The following is a 25,951-nucleotide window of genomic DNA, read 5'->3' as shown; positions in this document are numbered from 1 at the left end:
TCTTCTTCGCACGACTGCGAAATGAAATTGGGTCTCCTCTTTTAAAAAGTAATCTTTACTTTTATATCGGACGACTTACCAGCAACGACTACTACGTCCTCGATTCTGAAGCAAGAAGACTTTACCTTGCTCTCCTTTATCAATAGAAATTGGTAAAACAGATCTCTCATTTCCATCGATTTCCGACTACGATCGTCGCATCAATTTCTACCCTCTATAACCATTTATTGTTTGGAGAAGAATGGTCCTGGTTTTCGTGGACAACTGACTCGCATTGAAATGGACGATAGGCGAAATTATGAAAATCTACTCATTTGCGTCGTCTTGATTTTCACATGACAAATAACAAATTTCTAAGATTTTGAAAAAACAAATAAAATGCTTGGGAATCACTTTTAAGCGATCCCGGTCAATTTAGCTCGGTAGGCAATGGAGAAGCTCGCTTTGAAGTTTCTTTTAAATCTCATTTTGACCTTCGCATCAGCGATTGCTTACTTGTCCTTACTTGACAACAGGTTTTTCCTTTCCTCCTTGGACCTAATTTCCCACTATCGCTAATCCTTTAGGTTTGGTTTTTGGTTTTGCAGCTTAGCGTTTTTTGGTTTCTGTCATGTTCTTTGGAGATTCAATATTTTAATTTCACTTTTTCAGCATACGGACACTAATGGGCAATGTGAAAGTTTAGTGTTTGTCAAAAATGTGTGGGCGAAACAAATTTACTATCCTGTCCTACTATTCCTGTCACCGAATTTCTCATGAGGATTCAAAACCCAGTTCGCTCTAACGAAGGGCTAACGCTCGAAACGTCAGCTTGAAACTTTTAACGGTAGCCTGTTTACATTATCAAAATTAAATGAGTTGATAAAACCAAATTACTTTGTTACTCCTACCGACGCAGCACCACAGTTTCATAGAAACTTACCGGCCATGATTGAATAACAGTTTCGCGTTTGGAAACTATTGCCAACTGAAACTTATAAGGAGTCCACGGGTTCATGGCTTGGCGAGATAACATCTCACGCATTTGTATGACTAGGAACAGTAGTTTCGATATTGGATTAGAAAGATAATAAGGTTCTGAATTTAATGTTTCAGTTCAATCAAGGAAATATCAACTGTTCATATTCTCTTGGCTCAACGCATTTCTTTGTTAACGATCGAGCTCAAACTTGTTTCCGAATCATTCATCGATCTAGCACGTTAACCAAGGTAACAGTGTTTTGCAATCATTGTGTAATCAAAAATCACGCCAGCGATCACGTTATGATCACCTTTTTCACCGTGATCACGCCTCTGAATAGGTGTGGTGATATTGATAGCGCTGTGAGCTGTGATTATGGTTCGATGACTGACAAGGTAAATTAGCAAGGCCCAAATCAGTTAAATGCTTTCTAACTTTAATTTTCTTCGAGTAAAATCACAACAGATGAGGAATGCTACAAAAAATGTAAAATATAAACGTCTTTAACCCTATCATGCTTTTAATAGGTAGATATATTGGAAATGCATAATTTACAACATGAGCTCTTTCGGCAGTTGCTTATATTTATTATGAAATGCATATAAACAGAAGTTTCTCATGGCTTGTGTCTTCAAGAGTCGGAAGCGTCCGTAAGTGGAGGTCAGAGTTATGATTTAGACAACTTGGGCCTGTTATGCATAAAAATAGGAATCTAACACGTCATCTGCAGTTTAATAACCCAATATCGTTGTTTTTGACTACACTAGTGCCGAGAAAAATTTCAGTTTCGTGTCGTCACTAGTCATGGCTTTCTTTTAAACATGTGTCGTATGAAGAAAACTCAGTGAAACTAGAAAAAAAAAACAGAAAAGAATGTTTTGAATATATATCTTTTATGATTACCATTGATTTTTCTTCTGGTATGTCAGATTTCTCTTCACCTATGACGATCAGAAGTTATTAAATATTGTCTCAATAACAATATTGATACAATGTACATTTTAAATCAGACGGGTACTAGAATGTACTGCCTTGGGTCTGCCTTGATTAAGTATCAAGTTCTTTATCCTAACAAACAAAGAAATGTAGGGATATCAGTCGTCAGAATTAGCCGAGAGATCTCGGGGATAACAAAGATCAACCCAAAGCTTAATAAATTACGTGTACTGATTACGTTACCATGATCTGACGTCATACCAAACCAGATACTTCCTTTTCTTGTAAGGTTGACGCATTCTTAAAAATGGAACAAGTGCGTGAATCCTGGAGGGACTAAACCCTAAAATGGTCACTCACACACATAAATACCGGGCACTTTCGAAACGAATTACAAAGTACGGTCGTGAATTTCCAGTGATTTTCCAGCAACAAATTTCGCACCATCGTAGGTGAGTGTTACATTGATGTTTCGATTTGAAACTGTTCGGAGTTATTATTGGCTATCTGAGATGCACGACTGTCTTGAACTTAGATCGAGTTATGTACGTTTTTTCCTATCAGGTCCAACAGCCACCAGCAGTCTTCTGACTTTTTCACCAAACAAAAGATTTCAGAGAACAGGTGAGTTTCAAGTGCTATTCAAGTAAGACTGATCTTCGTCACCTGTTGATATAATTTCTCGCTCCTCACGTAACGATTTAGTGTTGGTCTTGTTTTCACTTCCGTATACGCGCCTAAAAATTGTGTCTTACTAAATAGCCGATGAAACCGATTTACTCTAACTAACACTATTTTGAAATTATTCAAAATTCTTTTTTGTCAGAACTCATGAAAACAACTGAAAAAAACTCTGGGTGAAAATGAGTACTGTAAGATTCATCATGTTTCGTTACACTCGTGCGTTCTAAACCTGAAAGTTGTGAAGGAAATGCTACGAGGAAATGTGGCATGACAAAACTGAAAGAATCGTTTTGTGACACCAAAAATGTCTCCAATTCTCGAGCATGAAAAAGACAAAAACACGACGAGAAGCCCGATAAACAACAAGATTTACTTCATATTTCGAGGATGAGGAAGAGTTCTAAATCACGTTCCTCGGGCGAAACGTACTTGTGGGTTCGAAAAGATTCTGTGACGACATAAAGCTTCCCTCTTCGAAGTATTTCCTAAGCGCTAACTTGAGGGACAGTTTCTTTGGATTAAGCAAAATGTTAATACCTCAATCCGTCCATTCAGTTTTTCATTCATTTTTTCATTTATTCTTTAAACGGTCAGACAGTCAGTTACCGATGGATCGACTGATACTCATACTTTTAATTGTTTATTTTTTTCATTTTTTTCAGAGGAGAGATATTAAAATTCCATCTGTGAAAATTCCAACGCTGATATTTATTCAAAAACAGTTTGTTACGTTACACTATCACCTGAAGGGATGACTGCCGAAGTTTTCAAACGATTGGTAGACGAGTGGTTTTTTACGATTCTCATTTATTTTTGGCTCCTGTTGAACGTGTGTACGTTACTTATATGCAGCGCACTAAACCACACAATCCATCATTGGCTGTTGAACGGACTGACTCTTGCTACTCATGCTAATAACAGTACCAAATATAGCTACCAGTAGAGTAACGATGTAGACATTTTAGGGTGGTTACAAAATGTATATTACAAATGCAAATGTACTTTTTAATAGAAACGTTTATCTATTTATTTAGCTTTCAATAGGTTCATTTAGTTATTTACAACACTGGAGATGCACATATTTAATATATTTAATATTTTCAACGTTACAAATGCGTAAGCTCAGTTATCACTTTATTGAATGTATACAATCAAAAGATGGAAAATCACAGAATCTAATATATTGCTACTGATGTGTATCAAACAGCGCAATTGTATATATGTCCCTTTACAAGAAATATAGAGCAATTCTCATTGATGGATACTGATAATTTAAAGTTCTGTGACATTCTGTTGTACAGAAATCATTCCTTACAAAAGATGTTCTTCTTAACGATTGTTTTATTACCTAATAACATGGAGTAGCATCTATTGTGTAAAATTACATCCATTTCAATAAATTTGTATATTCTGTATGAAGTCATGACGTACGTTTCTATGAGCTTCCAAGTCAAAGCAGTTTAGCAGTTTAATTATGCCATTCCGTGGGGTGAAAGGTGTGCCTCACGACAGATGTTTAACTCTTAAATATGCCTTCTAAGCGACGAAGCAAAACAAAACAACTTTCGACCAGGCTCAAGGCTCAACCTAATTGGTCTCCTGGGAATGATCTCAATCTTGCACCTAACTTGCATATCATTGGAATGTTCTGAAGTATAACATATAGATGCTGCTTAGGCATGATCGTCACGAAAGTAGATTCCACAATCAAGGATTTGATTTTTCGAGATCCTTCTGGGACCATCAAGATCGGAAGTAATCTTGAGTGACTCAGGACAAAAGGCTGTCAGTTTCTTGGTTGATCATCTTAAGCAAATAACCTGACTCCTTCTTTTCATATTGATTCGATTTTTGGTAGAAAGTCGGTTATCACATTTCGTATTCAATTTCTTGACTTGATATAGAGTCTTTAGAATAGGACATTTTCATTTCCTCTCTAGAGTAACTATCTCCTAACATTTGCTCAACTTATCTGATTTTCAGCCCTATATTTTATTCCTTTAAGAAATAGAATAAGCGTCTATGTTATCAGCTTGGTCGATTATCCTGTGGCGACGTTTACACCATAAGGCACTGCAAATCTTGAATAATGCCTTCCTGTACTCTTTATTAAGAAATCCATACACGGCCCAGTTTAATGTAGAGTTGGCAAAGACCAGCCACTTAACAACACTACCGAAATAAAACCTATTCGGTAATTGCTCGTTGAAAGCGCCATCTATAGCGTGAAATATGAGAAAGGGAAGGTACGCCAGGGCGAAAAGACCAACCAGGATACTTAGCGTTTTCGCTGATTTCTTTTCCTGAAGTACATTGTAATGTTTTCCTCTGATCCAACGGCAGGTCGAGGTGATCTTTCTCGCTTGTTGACGAGATATTCGAAATATCTTGGCGTACATAAAAAGACAAATTACGAATGGTGCGAGAAGGTCGAAAAGTAACAGCAAAACTGAGTAACTCAGGGGAGCTGAGAGGTCTGCGCAGATCAGCGGATGGGATTGACTCCATAGAAAGTAACTTATAAATCCACTGATAAATGCAAATAGCCACACGAAGGCAACAGATGCGATAACGGTGTTTGAAATTTCAGGGCAGTACCTTAATGGACGAGAAATGGCCAAATACCGATCAATTCCTGTTGCGCACAAGTTGCAAATGGAGGCACCTCCAAGGGAAACAAATCCCGAATTAAAAACATTGCACACAGTTCGTCCAAAAGGCCAGTGCAAGTAATGCGACAGACGAACAATCTCTAGTGGCATTACCAGCAAAGCTAGAAGAATGTCCGACGTCACCAGACTCAGGAAAAACACATTCGTTCGCGTCCTTAATGTGCGGTTCAAGCAAAACGCCGTACAAACAGCAAGATCACCCAAAATCGTCAGAGGAATAAGAAAGATTATTATACAGTTGCCGGTGGTCACAAAAACCGAAAATGTTGAAGAATTGCTCATTGCTCATCGAAGAATTGCTGAGACTTTCCTTTGAGCGACAGCAAAGAAACCAAAATTGACTGATATGTTGATCGCAAATGGCGGATCAGTTCCTTTGAAGCTTGCGCGGGTTGTTGTAGTATTTTCGAGGGATTCCACGGATGTCAAATAAAGGAAACTGCTTTTATCTCTTCTCCACCCAATAAGATTTGCACCTCTTGACAAAGTCAAGCAAAAAAAAAAAAAAAAAAATTGTTCCAGCTGTGCACTGGTAAACAACTATAGCAATCATTCCTAAATTCGCCAAGAAAATTAAACCACTGACAGAGCCTCAATATACATTTCAAAAGCCACCTATGAAGCAAGATTTTTGCATGAGAAATAATGACGGTTGATTGGATTTTCTCTGTGAGCATGACCGATATGTCCAATCATTTGGCACTCCTTGTGCAGCTGAAAAAGATAATAAGACAAGAAGAAAATATTGCTGTTAATAACCGTGTCATTATGACTGCTTTTTTAGATAACACCTGTTAACGATAAAAAATTAAGTCATCTATACCACTCATGTTTAAAAATTTTTAAAGAGATTTTAATTTACATTTTAGTTAAAGGAAAATTATTTTTTCTACATAAATACAATATTCGCACCTAAAGTGGGGCGTGAACATCGTTCATGAAGTGAATCCACTAATTGAAAGCGGTACGGTTGAAATAGGAAACTACGCTGAATATGCTTTTCTCAGCAAGACATTATTCTCACAAACCTTTATTTGGTTGGTTAGCCACAATGGTCGCGCTCACCAACTATTCCTAGTCTATTATCTTTTCCGTCGATGCAAAGATGTAATTTGGGAAAAAAAAAAGCCAAATATTTACGAAATTTTTGCATTTATTTTCATAACATTCCTTCATCAACTGCAATTTCAAATGATTCCCATGGTGCATAACCCTTCTACGAGATATGAAAGCTTCACTGCGATCTTTTGAACTCACAGAAATAGCTGTCAAAATGACAGATGATCTACTCTCCCTAGTTTTAACTGCTGCAGTCATGATAACACGTCTGAGCTGAAATGAGAGAATGACACGAAGAGAGGTCTTCAATGGGGTGATGGCTTTCACGGATGACGGTTAATTCCTCTCTGTTACCAGGGGCCCGTTTCTCGAAAGTCCCGGTAACTTAGCGGGCCCAAAGCCATGTCTTGAATTTAAAAGTTAAAGGATAGGAAAGCTGGTTCTGGCACCCCAACCAGTCCATTTTGTTTCTTTCGCTGAGAGTTTTATTTCATTATTTTCAAAACTTTTGAAATCCCCATCCTGAATGAAAACAGAACCGCTTTAAGGCCCTTTCAGTTACCCAAGACCCGTTGTAATAGAAATGTAAAAAAACTATTGCCAATTATTTTAAACTTGCAAGTCCAGTCGTAATAATTTAGTTTGCATTGTTTCAACACTCGCTCACTTTCCTCACCACAGTCAAGCAATAATGGTCGCGCTCACCAATTATTTCTAGTCTATTATCTTTTAAGGGTAAAACAATATCGAGCTGCTGTTAGGTTAACATAGATCACAGTAACTATCTCTTTCTGCTGATTTTCACCTACCTATAGCCTCGCTATTCAGAAGCGTGAGCTAACGCGATGAGAATCATCTTTTTCATACGTGAAAAATTAAATAAAAATCTCGAGTCATAACTATGAAGATAACTATTTAGGAATTGACGAGAAAAAAATACGGAAAAAGGGTTAACACTCCTAGGGGGAAACAGTACAAATTTTCATAAATTCTCCTCTCACGATATTTTAGTTCTCAGATGTAAAAAATAATGTAAACTTATAACGGCACTGTCACGTTCACCTTCCGCAAACAATATTTCGCTTAGCAGCTGTATACACTACTTTATTTCTCTATATTTCAGCGCATCACAGTCATGGGCTTGATATTGTATTCCATTCTTCACCGTCTCTGGTGGCACCGCATTTCATCCTTTGCTCACATAACAAACATAGTTTTGCAGAACTCCTTTCACGAAACAAGTGAAGTCGCCTTTCTATTCTCCTTCTTTTTCTTCGTACTTGTCGTTTCTTTAGAGAAAAGGAGAAAATACCAACACATTTGACTACAACGAATTTCAAAGCCGAGTTCGTCTCCCGGGTTAGCTCAATTGGTTAGAGCGCCGGATTGTGTTGTGCGGGAGGTCGAGGGTTCGAGACCCGGCCGGACCAATACTCGTGGTCTTAAAATAAGTAAGGAGAATTTGCTACCTTTCTATAATCAAGAAATGGATAGATATTCTAGACTTCTCGGATAAGGACGAATAAACCGTAGGCCCCGTCTCCTGGCAGGGTTAGGGGTAGGAGACGTTAATTTCCCACGCACGAAATTACTGTGTGGTGGATGTCCTCCCTTGGGTGGGATGGGTGGGTGTTGACCCTGAAATGCTCCTATGGGGAATGGTCAATTAACCTATGTATGTATGTATGTTGTTTCTGTACCCACTCAAATTGGCAATACTACCTCCATAAATTCCGATAGCGCACAAAGATTGTACCTAAAAATAATTCCATGATGGACTAACGTAAAGAGGGGTGAGCTGGAAAACGAGGAATCTGGAATTCCGCCGGAATGTGATCGCCAAAGTATTATGTGATCGCGAAATTAAAAACTTGAATTTCGAATAAAAATAGGCGACAAAAATAAATTCTTGTATACGCGACACGTTATGTATCACAATAGTGTACTGTATGACCACGTATGTAATCATATTATCTAAGGTGCATGATGTACAATTACTGTGTCGTAATAGCGACGCACGGTCGAGCAAGAAAGAGTAAAAAATTTGCGCTAAGTCGATAAATTGTTCTGCAAAATGGAGTGGAGAAGAAAGTACGCGGATGTTGTATCAGGTATGTTCTATTGGAAGTTTGCTATTTTTACCTTCCCTGTTCTAGATCTCTGGAGATTTACTGTAATTTCCTTTCAATTTCATTAAGGAAGATCATCTTCCTCTGAAAGTGACGCGCACCTGGAGACAAGGTAAGGTGTACTTATAAAGGGAAAGTGCAGAGAGTTTTCTTATGATATTTTTCTTTCGGCATTTTTCGTTAATACAGCTGTGATTAATACATATTTGGGTGTAGGCTGGAATACGAATAAATGTGTCGTTCCCACGGTTGAAAGTGTCCTCCTAAAACGTGCTTTCGCATTACTAGAACTCGGGGTGCCGTGATAGGTGTCGACGGCATTTTGCAAGATTTTAGGCAGCTAAAGAAACAAAGATAAGAGGGGTTTCACAAGTCTACAAGCCTCCCCCCCCCCCCCCATGTGCAAGTGGCCGAGGTTTTGCCATGTTTTTCAAAAATGTGCTGACTTTTGTACGACACCGTAAAGTGGATCTTAGTGGAGGATATCCATCATTAACGGGATAAATTTTTGGAGTTATGGTCCATGTTTTTGGCTTATTAATGTGTTTAGAACGTTTTGGTGTGAATTGCGCAACGAAAGGCATAATTTGTTCCTGAAAGAAATCCACATGTCTAGGTGAAAAGTTAATTCCTCCCTTGTTTAATTTCTGGGGCAGCCATATTCCATGGGGCGTAAATGTGAGTGATTCGAGGCTTTTTCTAACATAAGTTCTTATACAGTGTGTCTTGAGAAAATCTCAGAGCGAAGGGGCTAGAACTGGGAAAAAAAAATTCCCTGTTTTTTTTTTAAATTAAGGTAGTTAAGAGATTTGTCTGGCCTGCGGGTGACTAGACGTATAATGCCCTGGAGGTCTAATGTACTTTAGCAGGGGCGGATCCAGGAATTTTTGATTGGGGGGGCCCAAACTTTGGTTCAGAAAGGACTGTTGGACTCTTTTGAAGCAAATTACTTCTCCCCCACACCCCCCACACCCCCTCCCACCAGTCGCGGTTGCACGTTATAATTCCTTGGTCGCTTACCGTTTACTTGGATTCATTAATTTAAAAAATCAGCCAGTTAAAAAGTGATATACGATCCTGCGGATGTAAGAATTTCATTCTCAAAGTTGTGAGCGTCAGGTCTGATGGGGGGGGGGGTCCGGAACCCCCTGGATCCGCCACTGTTTAGAAAGTGTAGATCCACTTAAAATGGGCACTCGCATTTCCCCACTGGTAAATTGTGGTTTCGAAGAATCTACCTACATATTGTACATATACGCTCTTCATAAAAAACTCTTGAAAAAAGAAAAAAAAAAGAATTGAAAAAACAAGCCTTCAAAAATTCAAGGCTCTCCGGGTAACTTCGGAAACCATCGAATAATCTTAAATATCAGAGTATATTCGGAGCTCGTACACTCTTCGGGGTCATTTTGAAAAAAAAAACAGACGTTGAAAAATTCCGACAGAATTACGGATTTTCCAGCTTACCGATGATTAACCCGAAGATTACTCGATGGTTTCCGAAGTTACCCGGAAAGCCCTGAAGTTTTGAAGGCTTGTAAGAACAGTAAAAAAAAATTGTCGAGGCGGATTCTTCAGCGTTTTCTTAATTTCTCATATGTGTTCGACTATGTCTATGGGGTTTCCAATGTTCCTCAGGCCGGATCCTCGGGTAACTTCGGAGTATATGCACAGCTCGTACACCACTCGGAAAATCGTCGGAGTTGTTTTAAATTAAAAACAGGCCCTGAAATATTTAGGGATCTTCGGGTAACTTCGAAAACCCTCAGATAATCTTTGGTTAATCATCGGAGTATATTCGGAGCTCGTACACTCTTCGGAAAATCATCGGAGTCGTTTTGAATAAAAAACAGACGTTGAAAATTTCCGGCGGAATTCCAAATTCCAGACTTTCCAGCTTACCGAACAGCATCTTAAACTAAACGTTTTCCTTGAAATCAGTAATTTCACAAATTCGTCTACTGCACCAGAAGTTCTTTCACCTTAATATTACACATCTCGACGATTTTTTTTTGGTCGAAAAAAAATAACTATTAGACTCTGAAAAGTAATGTAAACCAATGCGCAAAAAAGAAGGGGTTTCAAGGATAAGTTCTCGGGTCTTGAAGAAATTGTCTAACGGCAAGTGAAATACTTACTTGATAATATAATAAAAGTTAAGAAAGGTAAAAAACTGTTGTGATGATTACTGAAAGCGATCGTTCAGAGTGTTAGGCTTCGTAGGAGCAAAGAGCTAAAGGCTGACGCTGGAACAGTCCTTTACGGTGTCTATACTTTTGTAAACGTACTGTTAAGCATAGATCAATTCACCCAAGTCTCACTTTTTTCGATTGCTTTCCGTTTACTGCCAGTCGTAACAACCTCCATCTTGTCCCATATGTCATCATCTTCATCTTCGCTGTCTTCACCTCGTGCTCCTCTTTCAGACGATCTGTTCGAAAGGTCAGCAGTATCACCGCGATTTGCGTGTTTTGTATTCTGCAGCAAAAGACAATTTCATATTAAAGGCAGCCACTGCTTTCTGCCGTGTTTCAAAGCTCAGTCGATCGAACCGTGGTAGGAAAACCCAGACGGGATGGGTATCAATCTCATGGCGTCGAGGTTTTGCGACATCCAGCGGGTTCTATCAAGATCCTCTCTTGGTTCTAATCGGATCTTGGGGATTGGTCACTATTTCCAATCACCTTTCACAAGCTTTAATTAAGTTTTAAAGTCACTCACATTACTAAAAAACTGACAATTCCATTCACATAATTTTTTTTTACTCGAAGAAGTTTTCGAACGTCAGTCGCTAACACCTACAGCACTGTCTCTCGAGACCACCTCTATTCAAACGAACACACTAAACGACAAATGGTATTCCTGAGCCGGTTTCTAACCAATTACTGATCATGACAACGTGACGGATGTACTCGATTATAAAAACGTGGACACCTAAAAAGCATGATCCATGAACAATAACACCCAGTGGCCTTATCGGAATTGTTCTCACAGTTATATAGTCAGCGCTTCACTTTTCTTATCGTTCATAGAAATTTTTTTCTTTTCAGAGCGCATCACAACGACCAATCAGGGACATGTCACAAGGAGCCAATGAGAACTCAAAGCAAAAACAAGTCACTTGCATGAAGCGCGGGAAAATGAGGTTGAACAAGACCCAATTGGGCTCAGTTTTAAATCGGATTGGTTGATAAAGTAGCGCGGCAAGTTTTTTGGACCAATCATAGAGCGCAGAAAAGTAAGGCCAAAGCAATCCCGAATGGCTTTCGACCTTCTCCTGAAAATTGCTTAAATGATAATCTTTTTCTTTCAGGATAGCCTGCAGATCAGATTTTCTGCGTTTTTCAGACGAACAGAGGAAGCTTGAATAGCATCCAGAATTCAAAACGAGCAGCTAATGATGGTTACCAAGTACATCTGACCCATAAAGCCATAGGGTCTCATCACCCATTGCAAAACACTTTTTCAGCTATTATTGCAATCAAAGTTTAGAGCGAAATGTTCTTACTACGAACCTGTTTTTCTATTTTCTTCGCTGAAATAAGTAAGCAGTTAAGGACAGATTTTAAGTATATCTGCAATCAAGAGTAAAAAAGGGTGGCAATTAGCTATTAATCGCATTGTGCTGGTACTGAGTTGTAACATCATTGCTGAACTCCACAAGAGTGATCTGCAGATTGCAGGGTTTTCAATAGAAGCCAGGTACAGGCGGTCTATCGCTACCCATACGACCTCTTACCGTGGTCTGTTGAGCCTGTGAGCAGGCTATCGTGTTTGGGTTTCACCTTACGGCACAACCGCCTATTACTTTATTGACAGCCGCTTGTGAAAAAAGATAATGAAACTCCTGGATTAAACTCTAAACAGTACCACGCCTTTGTAGTTAAGAATTTCCCCATGGATAAGACAAGCCTACCTTATGAAGAAGTTTTCTATCATGAAGATGATGAACACGAAGGAACTTATCCAGTCCACAAGATACCACCATCTGCTGTTTATCAAGACACGAAATACAGCGAATCCCACCTGCAAAACCTTTATAATGACCCTTAAGTTGACCTGGAATGAACAAATCATTTCATATCAGAAAGACGATGCAACAGTTTTCTTGATAACACATTTGAAAATGAATCCTCACGTGCATGTCCTCCTCTACGTCCTTAACTCCCAAAACCAGCAGTAAAGCACACTTTCAAAGCGAACAGGTTGTATTACTAACAACTAGTTAATACTCTTCGTGTTTCTCTCGTATGTTTAAGAAAGCAAATAATCAACATTTTGAAGAAATAGAGCAGTTTTAAAATGAGTGTTAAAAAATAAAAGTGCACACAACTTTCACCTGGCAGTGGGTACAACATTGAAACCTAATTGTACTCACCCTTTCTCAGGTCAATAATTCCCATAGTTCCTACTGTATTACCCACAATGACAACACTGATGGGTAAAGAACAAATGAGTGCATGATAAATAAAGGCTCAAGAGGGTGTAAAATTTGATTAATGGTTTGATTCTCTTCCCTATAGCCAGTGGTAAGTTATCTAGTACATTGTATTATTGGAGGCACCATTTGTAAATCACCACAAATTATTTTGCAAAGAAGAAAGACTTAGAATAATTCTTACTTTTCATAATCTGTCACAGCTAATGCTGAGATTGGAGACTCTCCAAAGTCAAAGTTAAGAACTGGACGACGTTGTGCCTTGGTGTCATAGAGTCGCACCTTATGATATCCTGTACCAACAACAATCCTGGACTGTGATCCTTGACTGGGAAGAAAGCCAAGGTCACACACCCAGATGGGAACTTGTAGGTCCAGGAAGTCATTTGGCACCTAGAGGGAAAATTGAAAAATTCCCAATCTGTAACTTGTACAAAAGCAATTTCTATTTGGTAGATCACAGATCACAGGAATGGACTATAATTTATTGAGGTTTTTGATGCTTGATTTCTTGGAAAGTTCCTTAGCATATTATTCAGTAAAACAGTACTTTTAACCCTTTCAACTCCTGGCATCTACCGGTAATTTCTCCTTACGATATCACCCCTGATTAACACATTAAGGTCAAAAGAATAAAGGAAATGATTGCCAACTAAAGAAGCTCTTGATTGCTAAACAAATTCTCCTTGTCAGCACCATAGAAAAATAAAATGTATAGAGAATAGTATGGAGAATATACATACTGATGTTAGGGTGTACATGTGTATAGGATCAAATTGGTGGCCAGAAGCAATCTGAGATTGCATTGCCTTTGCTGCACCACACTCAAAATAAAACTTCAATCAGAATAAAAATTTTAGGCCAGCTTCTGGACTAACATTTAGTACCAATAATTCTATGACACAGTGACAAAAACATAAACATGCAAAGTAAAAGGTGTAAAATACATTCTTAGCTCTGAAAGTTGGCTCCTCAGGCCTGTTCAGGTCCCAGAGTTTCAAGTCATTTCTCTGTCCACCTGTCCCTACTTGAGATGGACACACTGGGTTCTGCCGCACAGCAGACACATGGCTGCCAACTTTAACATCTGTCTGGTATAACAGTCGAAAAGTTTTTTTTAATCCTCGTGATATACATTGGTTATAGAAGACTTGGGGCTGGCACATATACACAATTTTTATTACATCATACATTTGCATGTTTATCAAACTCTTAACAGGCTGATAAAGTGTCATTATAATGTATCATGCAGTAAAATTACATCAAAAACAGGTAGCTTCCCTTTCAGTCTCTCTCGTAAGTGCTTAGTGGTACAGTGTAGACCCTGTACATGTGAAAAGTTTAATATTTGTATCTGAGCTTCTTTTTATCTAATTTTGTACCCTTCAATTATCTAGATAAATTGCTGTCTTTCTACAGATCAGAATAAAAGCAGAATATTGGACTACAAAATTTGGAACAACTTAAACTATGAATACGTCAATTGGAAAATTGAACACTTACAGAATTTTCATGATCTTTCCATATCTGCAACAACCCGGAATCCATGCAAGTAACAATAGCACTGTAATCATAATTATAATATGTACAAAATTATCATGAGAGGTACTCTGCTACAGCTCCTATGAAATGGCCATAATGAATTGACCACTCTTTACTTATAGACATTGTAGACTAAACTAATTTCAAATGTAAAGTACACTGATTTGTATCTTTCTTTAAGTAAAGCCTACTTACGAGCCATCGGGCTGTCACTTAACTCCAGTTTCCGTAGCATGAAGCAGCTAGGAGTAATTCTGCCCCCCCCCCCCCCGATGGGATGCTAGTCCATCGCAGGGTTACCCCCAGCATTAAATTCGTCGGTACCCATTTAATTCTCCTGGGTGAAGAGAGGCACTGTGAGAGTAAAGTGTCTTGCCACAGGACACAACACAATGTCCCCTGCCAGGGCTCAAACCCAGACGACTTGATCCAGAGTCGAGCACACCAACCATGAGGCCACCACGCCTCATTGGTCAAGAATTATAATACTTTGTTTGTATCAAAGGAAGTTACATATTATTCTAAATCAAAATAATTTTGGATTACATGTATTTTGTATTACAATTTTGTATTACATTTTTTGTGACACTGACAAAAATAAACCAATTTTTTTTACTTCTGTTTGGTATAAATTAAAACAACTATTCACCTCAGCATCGGCAAAAGTAGTCAATGTCCACTTCCACTATTCCACAACTATTTACCTCCACTTCAATGAATAATTGTTAATCATTTCCAAGTGGGCAGCGTGGCTGAGTGGTCAGCATGTTGGACTTGCAATCCACCGCTCCTAGGTGCAAGTCCTGCCCTGACCACTACAGTACCTGGATTTGTTTCATGGTAGCACCAAAGTCAAATCCTCCGCCACGCTTTTAAATAGCCAACTGGTGTGCCTCCTACCAGTTGGGATTCTTAACAATGTCATGTTCAATTTGAATTATTTGTTTCAGTTGTTTGCTGGGCCCCACTAGTACTTCAGGATAAAAACAAGTTATTTTTTTTTTTTTTTTTTTTAGTAGAATTTCAGACAACATCACTGAGAAATCTCTGGTCCCCATTTATAGACTGGGTAGAAAAAGGCATTGTAATCAGTCTCAAAAGTGTCTTGGACTGATGCTTCCCAGGACTGGAACATTGACTTCTTTATACTTGAGTCCTGTCCCCATGCATCAACCAGCATGCAACATAACCCCAATGCATGTAACCCCCAAATCTATAAATACACAATGTACCTATTCCACTTGAACAGTCCTTTCAACTTTCCATTTCCTACAGAATGACTCTGTTCGCCAACAAATTCCTTCTTCGTAACATCAAAGGTCTTGACAATACCATTTGTTAATCCTAATAAGATCTGACAATAAGGTAATATAGATGTCATTTCATATTACATTATGCAATCTCAAGTTCTTAAATTTGCACCAATTAGCTACAATAAACAATGCAGTCATCCTCCAGGGTGCAACAATATATAATATCAGTTGCTAAGTAATACCTGATTTTCATTGTCACTGTTCCAGGACATGGCACATATTTCATGGCTTCTAGTGGCAGTTTCCCCAACATTATGATTTGTGAATGATGATTTCTTGAGATCAACTCCTGAAAGGTTTTTCTCAACAATCAAAATGGACCCATACACCTTCTGGCGTTTGCAAAGATCAAATACAGCAAAAATTCAGTCATGTCGTTTACATATATTCATCACTGCCAAAATTGCTTAATTCTAACATAAAATAATTTATTCCTTTTGTTAGCTTACAGAGCTGGTAATATCGTTGCAGCATTGAGTCATTATTATACGAGTCATTTACCTCTTGAAAATGAAAATTTCTTTTCAACCATCAAAATAACTCTAACTGCAATCCATAGACATTCAATTTGTTTCTTGGAAATTTAAACAGGCCATAACCTCTTTAGATCTGACTGAGAGCTAAGGTAAACCAGAGCCACTAAGTGCTATTCCATTTAAACAGCGTCACTCTCGCACCAGCTGAGGATGGACAACACATTTTCTCTGCTAGTTGGTCCTTAGATCTAAGTGAAACATCCATCCTTACTTCTCTTTACCTAGCTGTTTCACAATGGATGTAGATTGTTGGGAGAATTTCATTACCAATCACACGTGCAGTGGGAGCACAGGCCGCCCAGGCTCTCTCACAGGCTCTTTCACAGGCTCTTTCAAAGTGGATTATTATAGAGTTTGTATAGTGGTTTAGTTGGACTTGCTTTTGAGCTCCGTAAATATAAAGTTGTGTGAAATAATCAAAGAAATAAAGTCTTCCCTTCATAAAGAGTAGTCTGTGCTGTTCTTGTCGCGATTTGAGGCCATTTTGCTGTGTTTCATCTTAACGTCCCAGCATTACCAAAGAAAAGGGAAGGTAGGAAAGCTCTGTCTCACACACGCTCGCCAAAATTGCTCTAAAAACAGACTTAAATACTTCCCCTTGAATTGAAAGTTGGTAGCACGAAAGCCAAATAGTTACCCTTCAAGTTCACCAAAACAAGCCCAGCGAAAATCTCAAATTGACCGCCATTTCAACACCATTAGAATGCGCATCCATCAATTCCTGTGCAGTCAAATGCTCATTATGACGCGGTCAGCCTGGACACTAGCAAAACTGACTAATCATTTATATCGTGACCCGATGGGCCTAATTTTGCTAGTGTCCAGGCCAACCACGTCGTAACGAACTTTTGACTGCACAGGATTTGACGGACGCGCATTCTAGTGGCATTGAAATGGCGGTCAATTTGAGATTTTCTCTGGGCTGGTTGCTTGACAACCCAACTTTTGTGGAATTTGTTTTGGTGAACTTGAAGGGCAACTATTTGGCTTTCGTGCAACCAAGTTTTGATTCAAGGGGAAGTATTTAAGCGTGTTTTTCGCGCGATTTTGGCGAGCATGTGTGAGACAGAGCTTTCCTACCTTCCCTTTTATTTGGTAGTGCCGGGACTTTAAGCTGAAACACAGCAAAACGGCCTCAAGTCACGACAAGAACAGCACAGACTACTCTATATGAAGGTAAGACTTTATTTCTTTGATTATTTCACACAACTTTATATTTACGGAGCTCAAAAGCAAGTCCAACTAAACTACTATACAAACTCTACAATAATCTACTGTGAAAGAGCCTGTGACAGAGCCTGTGACAGAGCCTGTGACAGAGCCTGTGACAGAGCCTGTGACAGAGCCTGTGACAGAGCCTGTGACAGAGCCTGGACAGAGCCTGGGCCGCCTGCGGTGGGAGTAAAAATTTTAAGAGTGATGTGTTCGAATGGTCGCACGTGCTAGGACCAAGCGAACCACTCTTCAATATATACAAGACAAAAAAACCTGGCCGGTTACTGCTGCTTTCATTTTAAACGCTTTAAAAAAATAAGCATTGTAAAGAGTGCTCTGATTACAGTTTTAATGACCTCACCTTTCAAAACTCCAATCTCACCTCCAACCCAGACGTCCGCCATGTTTAACACTCACGGTTTTGAGATCTGAGAACTAGAAAGCCCAAGAGACCCCTGGGTAGTGCTAGGTCTTCTCGTGTGTATTTGAGCGATTGTGAATGCCTGTCAGAAAACGTTTGCTCCTGATCAGTGAGATTAGGAAGGACTTCGGTTAGCGTTTTTTGCTTTGGATTGTTCTCGATGTCGCGAAGAATATGGTGGTGACTGTTTCGAAAGTGATCATATGTGTGGTTTTCTTTGCACTACTAGGATGTGTTGTCAATGGAAGAGAGAGTAAGCCTTCGAAGAAGACTTGGCTGAAATCTGGATCAAAAACCCGGTATCAAAAGAAAGAGTTTCCGTTTGAAGCGCCTGAAGGTTGCGATCCTCTTCACATCAGCATGGTCATAAGACATGGAACACGCTATCCCAGCAAAAAAGACGTGAAAAAAATCGAAAGAATGCTTGATGTGATCAACAAGGAAATCGATCCAAAGTGGTCTAATGGAGATCTATATCTTCCCTGGAAAAATCCTTTTTCTCTCGATCATGACAAGCTTTTGGCATCCGCTGGGGAAGAAGAATTGTATTATCTCGCCAAAGAATTTCTGAAACGTTTTCCAAGTTTACTATCACACCCATATCATCCGCAGAACTTCGATTTTATCAGTACGGGAACTTCTAGGACAGTACAGAGTGCTATGGCCTTTGCGTTTGGTTTGTTCGAGGGGCGAGGGAGGCTGGGTCCAAGTGGTTTTCAGCCTGTGGCAATCGCGTCGAGAGAAACTAACAATGATCCTATACTTCGCTTTTTTGATATCTGCCCAAAGTACAATGTAGAAGTTGCAGATAATGACACTGCACTTCATGAGTATAAAAAGTTTAAACGTGGTAAAGAAGTAGAACGTATTGGTCATAAATTATCACGGCTCATGACAACTGCTCCTGATTATTCCCAGACAACTTTCACAGCAGAAACCATCATTGGAATGTACACTGCTTGCATTTTTGAAGTTGCAATCTTTAACAGGGAAAGTACTTGGTGCCTCCTTTTTGATGAGGAAGATTTCTTGACTCTAGAGTACCTATCAGACTTAAAACATTATTGGAAGAGAGGCTATGGATACCCAATAACCTATCAAATTGGTTGCCCTTTATTGGAAAACATTGTAAGCAACCTTAAAAATGCAACAGATCCATATTCAGGTGAGAGAAAGTATGGCAATTTTATGTTTGCCCACAGTGAGACTCTGCAACCACTTTATGCATTGCTTGGATTATTTAAGGATCAGGAGGAGCTGAGGGCTGGCAACATGAATGCACACTCTAGGCGCAAATACAGAACTAGTGAAATTGTGCCATTTGGGGCAAACATTGCATTCATTGCATATAGTTGCAATGCAGATGACACCAGGGGTAAGGAATCAGATAGTTACAAAATGGAGCAATTCAAAATCCAAGTATTTGTTAATGAAGAGTTGGTAGCTTTGCCTTGTTGTGGTGAACAGAGAGAGTGCCCCCTAAAAACATTTTTGCAGTGTTTTGACACTAGACCAAATGGGTCATGCAACCTGTCATCTTTATGCCGCCTGGAAAGCAATACTGCTGAAAACCTTCATAGGGAACTGTGAACAAGGTTATTAGCATTTATAAAACTGCATAAACTGTGCAGATTCACAGTAACATCATTTTACTAGAAGTACCTCTTTACAATCTGAATCATTGTGAACAAAATAATGATGGAAGAAATTGGTTCCAGAGAAATTGTCACAGAAAATTACCTTGAGAATATTTTCACCCTCACCACCTGTAATGATCTGGACTGTCATTCATACAATACAGCTTCACAAGAATAATACCAATTTGAGGATGCAATGACACTATGGGTGTGATGTTCATATTCAGGCCCAGGTATTGTTTTCTAATGGCTTTACTTACTGAACTTCAGGTACAAAGTCATGAGTTTAACTCCTTGGCTGGTCACTGATAGTTGTTTTTGAGCTACGAACTTCACTTACATGGCATACTGTATTTAGTTGTTTTACAAAAATACTAGTTTTGAAAATATTGTATTTCTACTGCCTTGCACTCTTACAGGGAAATTCAACTTGCAACTGTGAATTGTCAAGTACTGAATAAACTGTTCACTTCATTAATTTACTTCAGGTTAATTATGTTTTCAAACAACAACAATCCATTTGAAGTATTTTTTTTAATTTTCAAATTTATTACTGCAATATATTAAATTTTCAAAATAGCAATTAGGATTTTTCCCTTGAACATACAAGAGTTAAAATTAATTTCTATCAACCTTCAAGTGACTGACATGAAAATTCTCTTTCTTCAATTATCATACACTGTCCTGTGAACAGTTGGTGAGAAAAGACCTTAACTTGCCAGCTTGAACATATTATCCTAATATAACAACAAATTATCTTAGTTTATTGATTTAGGAGAAAATTGATTGCAGCTAGAAATGAAAATTACAAGACTTATTAGATCTCAAAATAAAAAGGGTTCATGTCAGCTGTCTGTAACTCCCAAATCTTCCTTAAGCTGCTCTATCATTTCCTGCAGACGACTCTGAAAAAAAAATTAATAATTTGAAAAACCCTCTTGGAATCACAACAATTTCATGGATCAAGATGTGCAGTATTCCATTAGTTTTACTGTATTACAACCTTTGATCACTCAAGAAATTTCAGCCAAACATCCTCTCAATGAAATCCAGCCACAAAGTTAAAACTCCATAGATTTAATTGTTATCAATAATAAAGCATAATTGGTTATTTTTTTTCTCACCTCCCTCTGTTATCCTTTGGTTTTGAGCAAAATGCTCTTTTAACTGACAGTATAACTAGATTACACAAACTGACCCATACTGTTCAAATGTAGAATATACATGCATGCTTGTAATGAATAGTTGTGTAAAATTAAAATATTGGTGTATAATCTTACTTCATCCAATTTATCCTTCCTTCTCTCAATATGCATTTCAAAAACTTGCTTAAGAACCCTAAGTATAAAAAAGTAATTACAACAAATTAATATGAAACAAAGATATAGTCAAACTCCTCTGACTAATACAAACTTTAAAACAGGACTTGAAAGACAACTAAACAGTACCTATTACTGAAAATGCCTCTTGCCAGGATGTCAGTGGTAACATCAGAGATGAATTTAAGATACTTTTGTTCCTCTTCCCTGGTTAATAGGATAAACATGTGCATGTATCAGAAAAGACAATTTACCTAACTTAATTGTGGTTAACTTTTTGGTTCCAATAAATGGTAATGTCACTTCTTAAAATTAGTTATTTATATTCAGTGACTTAATTTGCACTTTAGAGTTAAAATGAAAAACAAAAAGGCCTCTCAGAAAGGAACATTTTTTAAAATATTCTCTACCACTGAAGACAAAAGTTCATCAATTTTATGTCATAAAACATTTCCTGACCTCAAAAGCACATCTAGTTGAGTTAATGGTATTAGCATTTCAGTGCATGTACATAGAAATATTTACATAAGCTGTACAACAAAAAAATTGCAATTTCTTTTATCACTAGTGTAGGACAGAAAAAAAATGACAGCCCTTCAGTAAGGACTAGAACATCACACCTACTGATTGACAGTCCTTTTACATGTCAATTCTTTAACACTGAGCTTATAATACTAAAAAAACTCAATGGTGGGCCCAGCCAGTTATAGTTTTACACATTCGTGACTGAGGATTGCTCTGGGTAGTCTGAGCAACCTCAAATGGCACCTTTTAGAGTAAAATTATTATATCCCTGGCTGTGTTTGCTTGGTTCTAATACAAGTCTCTTGTCAGTTTGATTCCCTGGATTATTAACACTGATACAGAAATTCAGAGTGAGGGTCCAGTATTGCAGGCTGATAAGAAAGCACCTGTGGGTAATTTTTAACCACTTTGTAATAACCCTGAGAGCGCCGGATTGTGTTGTGCGGGAGGTCGAGGGTTCGAGCCCTGGCTGGATCAATACTCATAGTCTTAAAATAACTGAGGAGAATACCTTTCAAAAAATGGATAGATATTCTAGTCTTCTCGTATTAGGACGAATAAACCGTAGGCCCCATCTCCTGCAGGGTTAGGGGTAGGAGACGTTAATTTCCCACGCACGAGATTACTGTGTGGTGGATGTCCTCCCCTGGGGTGGGATGGGTGGGTGTTCACAGGGCCCCATTTAAACTAGCTATCTGCTAAACTAGGCTACCCTGTATAAATATTCATAAATACATACAATTACATACACCATTACTCACCACATGTTTGCCTTGAAACCAGGGGACGCTGTAACTGTTCTCCTTGATGGAGGACCTCTGTAACTATATTGCACATTTGTGAGGTCAAGGGATGGGACATCCTCGTACCTGGTTGATCTGTTAGTGTGTTTAAAGTCATGAGGCAACATTCCATTTTTATCAAGGGCTCTTGCAGAGCTTTCCTCGCCAAATCTATTCACAACTGTTCCCAGATTCTTGAGATCAAATGACTGATTCTCAGTACCACTTAGCAATGTGCCAAAATTCCCATCCAAATTATTTAATGAGCTTTGATCAGATTTGCCAACATGTTGAATATTAGTTCTCTGATTCTCTGTATGATTTGAAAATACACAGTTTTTCTGTGCAGTATTTTGTCTTCTGTGTCTTCGTATGGGTGACACTGGTGGTTTGGATTGCATTTTATCAAACACGGGTGTAGATATTTGACATTCCAATGCTTCATCTCTTGGAGAAGACGAACACACTGCAGGAGTATAATCTTGACCGAGGGACTGCATCGACAGACTTCTCTGGAGTGGAGTCCCTGTGCTTTGCCTATGGCCTGGAGACTGCCAGTTTCTTGTTGAATTTAAGGGAGGTGATTCATTGTGTGATGAAGACAAGAATTCCACAGAAGGGGTCTAGAATAAATAAATATATAAAAAATGTGAATTTATAGTACTGGACATTTGCAGAATAGTTGTTTTGTCTCAGCTATGTCAGCACTCCTCCTGTAGTTTTATTGAGAAACCATGCATGTGCGTGGTTGCAGTTGAGATTAAAGAGAAGCAAGTGGTTGGTTTGGAATCTCAGTGTGTTAAATGGTATGAGAACATTACAACATTTCACCAGATGACCCTTCTTGTCCACTGTTTCAAAATTCAATTTGATAAAGGAATGTTGGTTTTTGAGGGCAAAAAAACCAAAAGAACCAAAGGCAAGTGTACATAGGTCAACACCTCACCTTTGCTCTAAGAGATGATGGAGTTCCAGATCTACTTTCCAAGGTAGCCCGCTTCTTTTGGTCATGAGCTTAAAATCACAATAGGTTACAAAATAAAAAGCTATTGCTGGTACACACTGCACTATAACATACAGAATGTGACAAGGTTACTGTTTCATTAAAAATGAATGAGAATCACATGATTTGGAGCATTGATTGACATTTAAGCTTTGTACTTTACATCACATTTCAGTCAGTAAATCAATTTCAAAAGGGAAGGTCTAGTGTAAGTTGCTGACCCGAATTGAAACAAGCCTTTAAGCTAACCTGTAGCCAACAGCCTGCCACAAAAGTGAGCAAAACATGATTGTCAAACTATAGTTTTAACCTATTTTGGAGTCGAATTATTGTATGAGAATTTAGTTATACATTAGATACAAACGGTTTGTATTGTCCTTTTGCCAGATCAAATAATTGCAATATCTTCTCTATAAATAACAATCATATTATACAATTTGTGGTGGATCAGTTCGTTGGCATTACTTTCTACACAGAACAGTTACCCCATTGTATCAACTTGTATCAACCAGACACTGCACTATTTGCTTGTAACATTTATATATATATATATATATCAATTTTTAAGTTCAAAACAATTACAATCCGCTTATCAATTTAACACTTAACCTACCTTTTATATGTGCTTTCATAGATTTCGGAGGAGATGTATCAACAGCCGCTTAATTAACAAAAGAAGAAAGCCAAACATACATGTTTAACAAAATGTCCAAGAAGGTAACTTTATGATCAATCTACTAATGATAGGTTACAAAATAAAAAGCTATTGCTGGTACACACTGCACTATAACATACAGAATGTGACAAGGTTACTGTTTCATTAAAAATGAATGAGAATCACATGATTTGGAGGCCTGAAATTTTTTTCAGGTCTGATTTTCACTATTGCTCAAATAGTGCTTTACTGCGAAGGATCGTGCACATATACGTTTCATAACCGCAGTTCATACATATGTTTCATATGTTTGTTGTTGTTTGATTTATCATCTACGGGTTTATGTCGAATTAATTTGATGGCCTGCTCCCAGTTGGCTTGTTAGCTCAATAGGTAGAGCGCTGCACTAGTATTGCAGAGGTCAGTGGTTCGAATCCCGTACAGGCCTGAAATTTTTTTTTTTTTTTTTCAGGTCTGATTTTCACTATTGCTCAAATAGTGCTTTACTGCGAAGGATCGTGCACATATACGCTACTAATGATTATAAAACAAAAAACATTAAACTGCACTTGGCGTCATCCTTCCTCGATTCCACCCAAAGTTATCTCTCTAAATGAAAGCAACTAAATATTTTATGCCAGCTCAGCCATTAGCATCCAAACTTTGTAAGACAAACAAATTTATAAATCTTAATTTAAAGTAAACTGATACATCTCATTACAAATTTCAAAAGAATTCAGATATTGTTACAGGTTCAAAACAGGAAAATGAAGATCACCTTTAGCTGACAGGATTCGCCTGTAATGAGATTTCATGTGATTTGCAATGAAATCCTGCCCCATGTAGGACATGGCCTTAGGTGCAGGGGCTACAAAAGTAAAACCAAACAGAGTTAAATATAACTGTCATCTTTCTTTAATTTCACAAAACTCTTATAGTGACCCTTCCACCAGTGTCATAATTATCATGACCCTTTCAAAGGCAGGAGTGACCAAAACTGAGTTCTCCTAAACAGTTAAAATTGTTCATTTTCAGGCAGTGCAGAGTAAGTAAAGGAGAGGGTACATAAAAAATATAAGACAAATAAGAGGATAAGCTATGGTTTACAACCAAATTCTCTGATTGTAAAGCACAATGAACCATCAAAAAAATAATAATATTATTATTTAAATCTTGGGAGTAAAAGAGTGAAGGACACTGTAAAAATGGGATTGACCCAAAGCTAAGTCAGTTTGATTCAAGATCGTCCCATACTGGACTGCACGTGGAAGTTTCTAAGTAATTATCTCATGAATATCTGTCAATAGATTCAGTTATAGTTGCTATGCATGCATACTGTTATTGGTCAGATTAGCCCGCCATACTCAGCTGTATGACTCGCAAGAATTTACAGCAGTCTTGCGTTTGTTACCACTACGCCATGGAATCACCATCAGTTTCAAAACACAAGCACAATTCTAATGCATCAAGCTATTTTTAAGCTACTGTGGCATCTATAATCTGTACAAATCACTATTTCGGGGGGGCTCAAGCAAGAAAGATGTCATCCTTAAATTTAACTAGCTATTTGCAACAGCAAATGGGTGCAAAATTTGAAGGTTTTGTGTTCTTTTGATTAAATCAATGCAAACTGCTTTTACAAGTTTGTTTACGAATGATTCTGCTCTAAAGACCCTGCAACATAGTTAATTCATAGCTTGAGACAGAAGATACTGTACACTCGATTTCAAAGACACAACTTTCTTTGAATCAAACATTTATCGATTCTGTGATCACAGAAAATGTTAAGTCTGCTAACTTACCACTACTCTTTAAGGTATAGCGACCATATGTTGGACGAGTTTTCGAGCTCATCTCTGTTTCATAGATAGCGATCTGTGAAGTAGCCCATGACAAGTCTAGAGTACGTATTTATTTGAAAACAATTTGGCAAAAACTGGCGATTCAAGATCCACAAGATGTCATAACAAAATTCATTACGAGGAAACAATTTGGTGCTAATCGGTTCCCTATGATCGCGGGCGCTAGTACGCAGATCATTTCCATGGCAACAAGAGCTCAAATGGCCCTTGCAGTCTCAGCGCTGTTTTCCTTGCCGCTTTTCCTTTATAAAACAGTCTCCAA

General features: G+C 38.2%; 4 protein-coding genes and 1 long non-coding RNA gene across 7 annotated transcripts; 2 read left to right on the top strand and 3 right to left on the bottom strand.

Moving 5' to 3' along the window:
- The first annotated feature begins 2,201 nt into the window (after positions 1 to 2,201).
- LOC148728518 (uncharacterized) lies at positions 2,202 to 4,000 on the top strand. Its single transcript, XR_016002434.1, has 3 exons — positions 2,202 to 2,349; positions 2,462 to 2,521; positions 3,244 to 4,000. It is a non-coding gene; the product is annotated as an uncharacterized LOC148728518 (long non-coding RNA).
- On the bottom strand, positions 3,699 to 6,242 carry LOC111346579 (histamine H2 receptor-like). The gene has a single exon (XM_022953855.2). It carries the CDS (start codon positions 5,533 to 5,535, stop codon positions 4,582 to 4,584), a length of 954 nt encoding a protein of 317 aa, XP_022809590.2. The 5' UTR covers positions 5,536 to 6,242; the 3' UTR covers positions 3,699 to 4,581.
- Positions 6,243 to 7,415: 1,173 nt separating this feature from the next.
- Positions 7,416 to 17,970, bottom strand: LOC111346581 (WD repeat-containing protein 74). Of its 3 annotated transcripts, XM_088763065.1 has the most exons (12): positions 17,847 to 17,887; positions 16,236 to 16,458; positions 15,917 to 16,023; positions 15,654 to 15,775; positions 14,383 to 14,443; positions 13,827 to 13,970; positions 13,064 to 13,272; positions 12,820 to 12,875; positions 12,358 to 12,500; positions 11,957 to 12,016; positions 10,763 to 10,919; positions 7,416 to 7,601 (listed from the first exon to the last, which is right to left on the bottom strand). In XM_088763065.1, exons 2-12 carry the CDS (start codon positions 16,264 to 16,266, stop codon positions 7,543 to 7,545), a joined length of 1,149 nt encoding a protein of 382 aa, XP_088619191.1. In that variant the 5' UTR covers positions 16,267 to 16,458; positions 17,847 to 17,887; the 3' UTR covers positions 7,416 to 7,542. The 3 variants fall into 3 exon arrangements, with proteins under 3 accessions (XP_088619191.1, XP_022809596.2, XP_088619192.1); XM_022953861.2 differs by lacking the exon at positions 16,236 to 16,458 and having other exon boundaries at positions 17,847 to 17,970; XM_088763066.1 differs by lacking the exon at positions 16,236 to 16,458 and having other exon boundaries at positions 15,917 to 16,066; positions 17,847 to 17,898.
- On the top strand, positions 17,966 to 20,822 carry LOC111346582 (multiple inositol polyphosphate phosphatase 1). Its single transcript, XM_022953862.2, has one exon. The coding sequence runs from the start codon at positions 18,081 to 18,083 to the stop codon at positions 19,494 to 19,496; it is 1,416 nt and encodes a 471-aa protein (XP_022809597.2). The 5' UTR covers positions 17,966 to 18,080; the 3' UTR covers positions 19,497 to 20,822.
- Positions 20,059 to 25,934, bottom strand: LOC111346583 (spermatogenesis-associated protein 7 homolog). The gene is made up of 8 exons (XM_022953863.2): positions 25,630 to 25,934; positions 24,606 to 24,695; positions 23,786 to 23,833; positions 23,116 to 23,183; positions 22,149 to 22,792; positions 20,992 to 21,069; positions 20,824 to 20,881; positions 20,059 to 20,448 (listed from the first exon to the last, which is right to left on the bottom strand). The coding sequence occupies exons 1-8, from the start codon at positions 25,679 to 25,681 to the stop codon at positions 20,389 to 20,391; spliced, it is 1,098 nt and encodes a 365-aa protein (XP_022809598.2). The 5' UTR covers positions 25,682 to 25,934; the 3' UTR covers positions 20,059 to 20,388.
- Positions 25,935 to 25,951: the final 17 nt, after the last annotated feature.

Source organism: Stylophora pistillata, chromosome 6 (assembly GCF_964205215.1).
Source record: "Stylophora pistillata chromosome 6, jaStyPist1.2, whole genome shotgun sequence".
NCBI lineage: Eukaryota > Metazoa > Cnidaria > Anthozoa > Scleractinia > Pocilloporidae > Stylophora > Stylophora pistillata.
This window is presented reverse-complemented; position numbering and strand designations above follow the sequence as displayed.

Bases quoted from the DNA above. Each gene is read 5' to 3' on its own strand.
- LOC111346579 (XM_022953855.2), bottom strand. From the start codon at position 5,535: ATGAGCAATTCTTCAACATTTTCGGTTTTTGTGACCACCGGCAACTGT.
- LOC111346582 (XM_022953862.2), top strand. From the start codon at position 18,081: ATGGTGGTGACTGTTTCGAAAGTGATCATATGTGTGGTTTTCTTTGCA.
- LOC111346583 (XM_022953863.2), bottom strand. From the start codon at position 25,681: ATGAGCTCGAAAACTCGTCCAACATATGGTCGCTATACCTTAAAGAGT. The intron at 23,184-23,785 runs GTAGGTTAAGTG...TGTGATTTTAAG, and splicing joins TATGAAAGCACATATAAAAG to CTCATGACCAAAAGAAGCGG. The intron at 21,070-22,148 runs GTGAGTAATGGT...CCTATTAACCAG, and splicing joins GGTTTCAAGGCAAACATGTG to GGAAGAGGAACAAAAGTATC.
- LOC111346581 (XM_022953861.2), bottom strand. From the start codon at position 17,889: ATGGCGGACGTCTGGGTTGGAGGTGAGATTGGAGTTTTGAAAG. The intron at 15,776-15,916 runs GTATTACTTAGC...CCTTATTGTCAG, and splicing joins ACAGTGACAATGAAAATCAG to ATCTTATTAGGATTAACAAA. The intron at 13,971-14,382 runs GTAAGTGTTCAA...CTGTTATACCAG, and splicing joins GGAAAGATCATGAAAATTCT to ACAGATGTTAAAGTTGGCAG.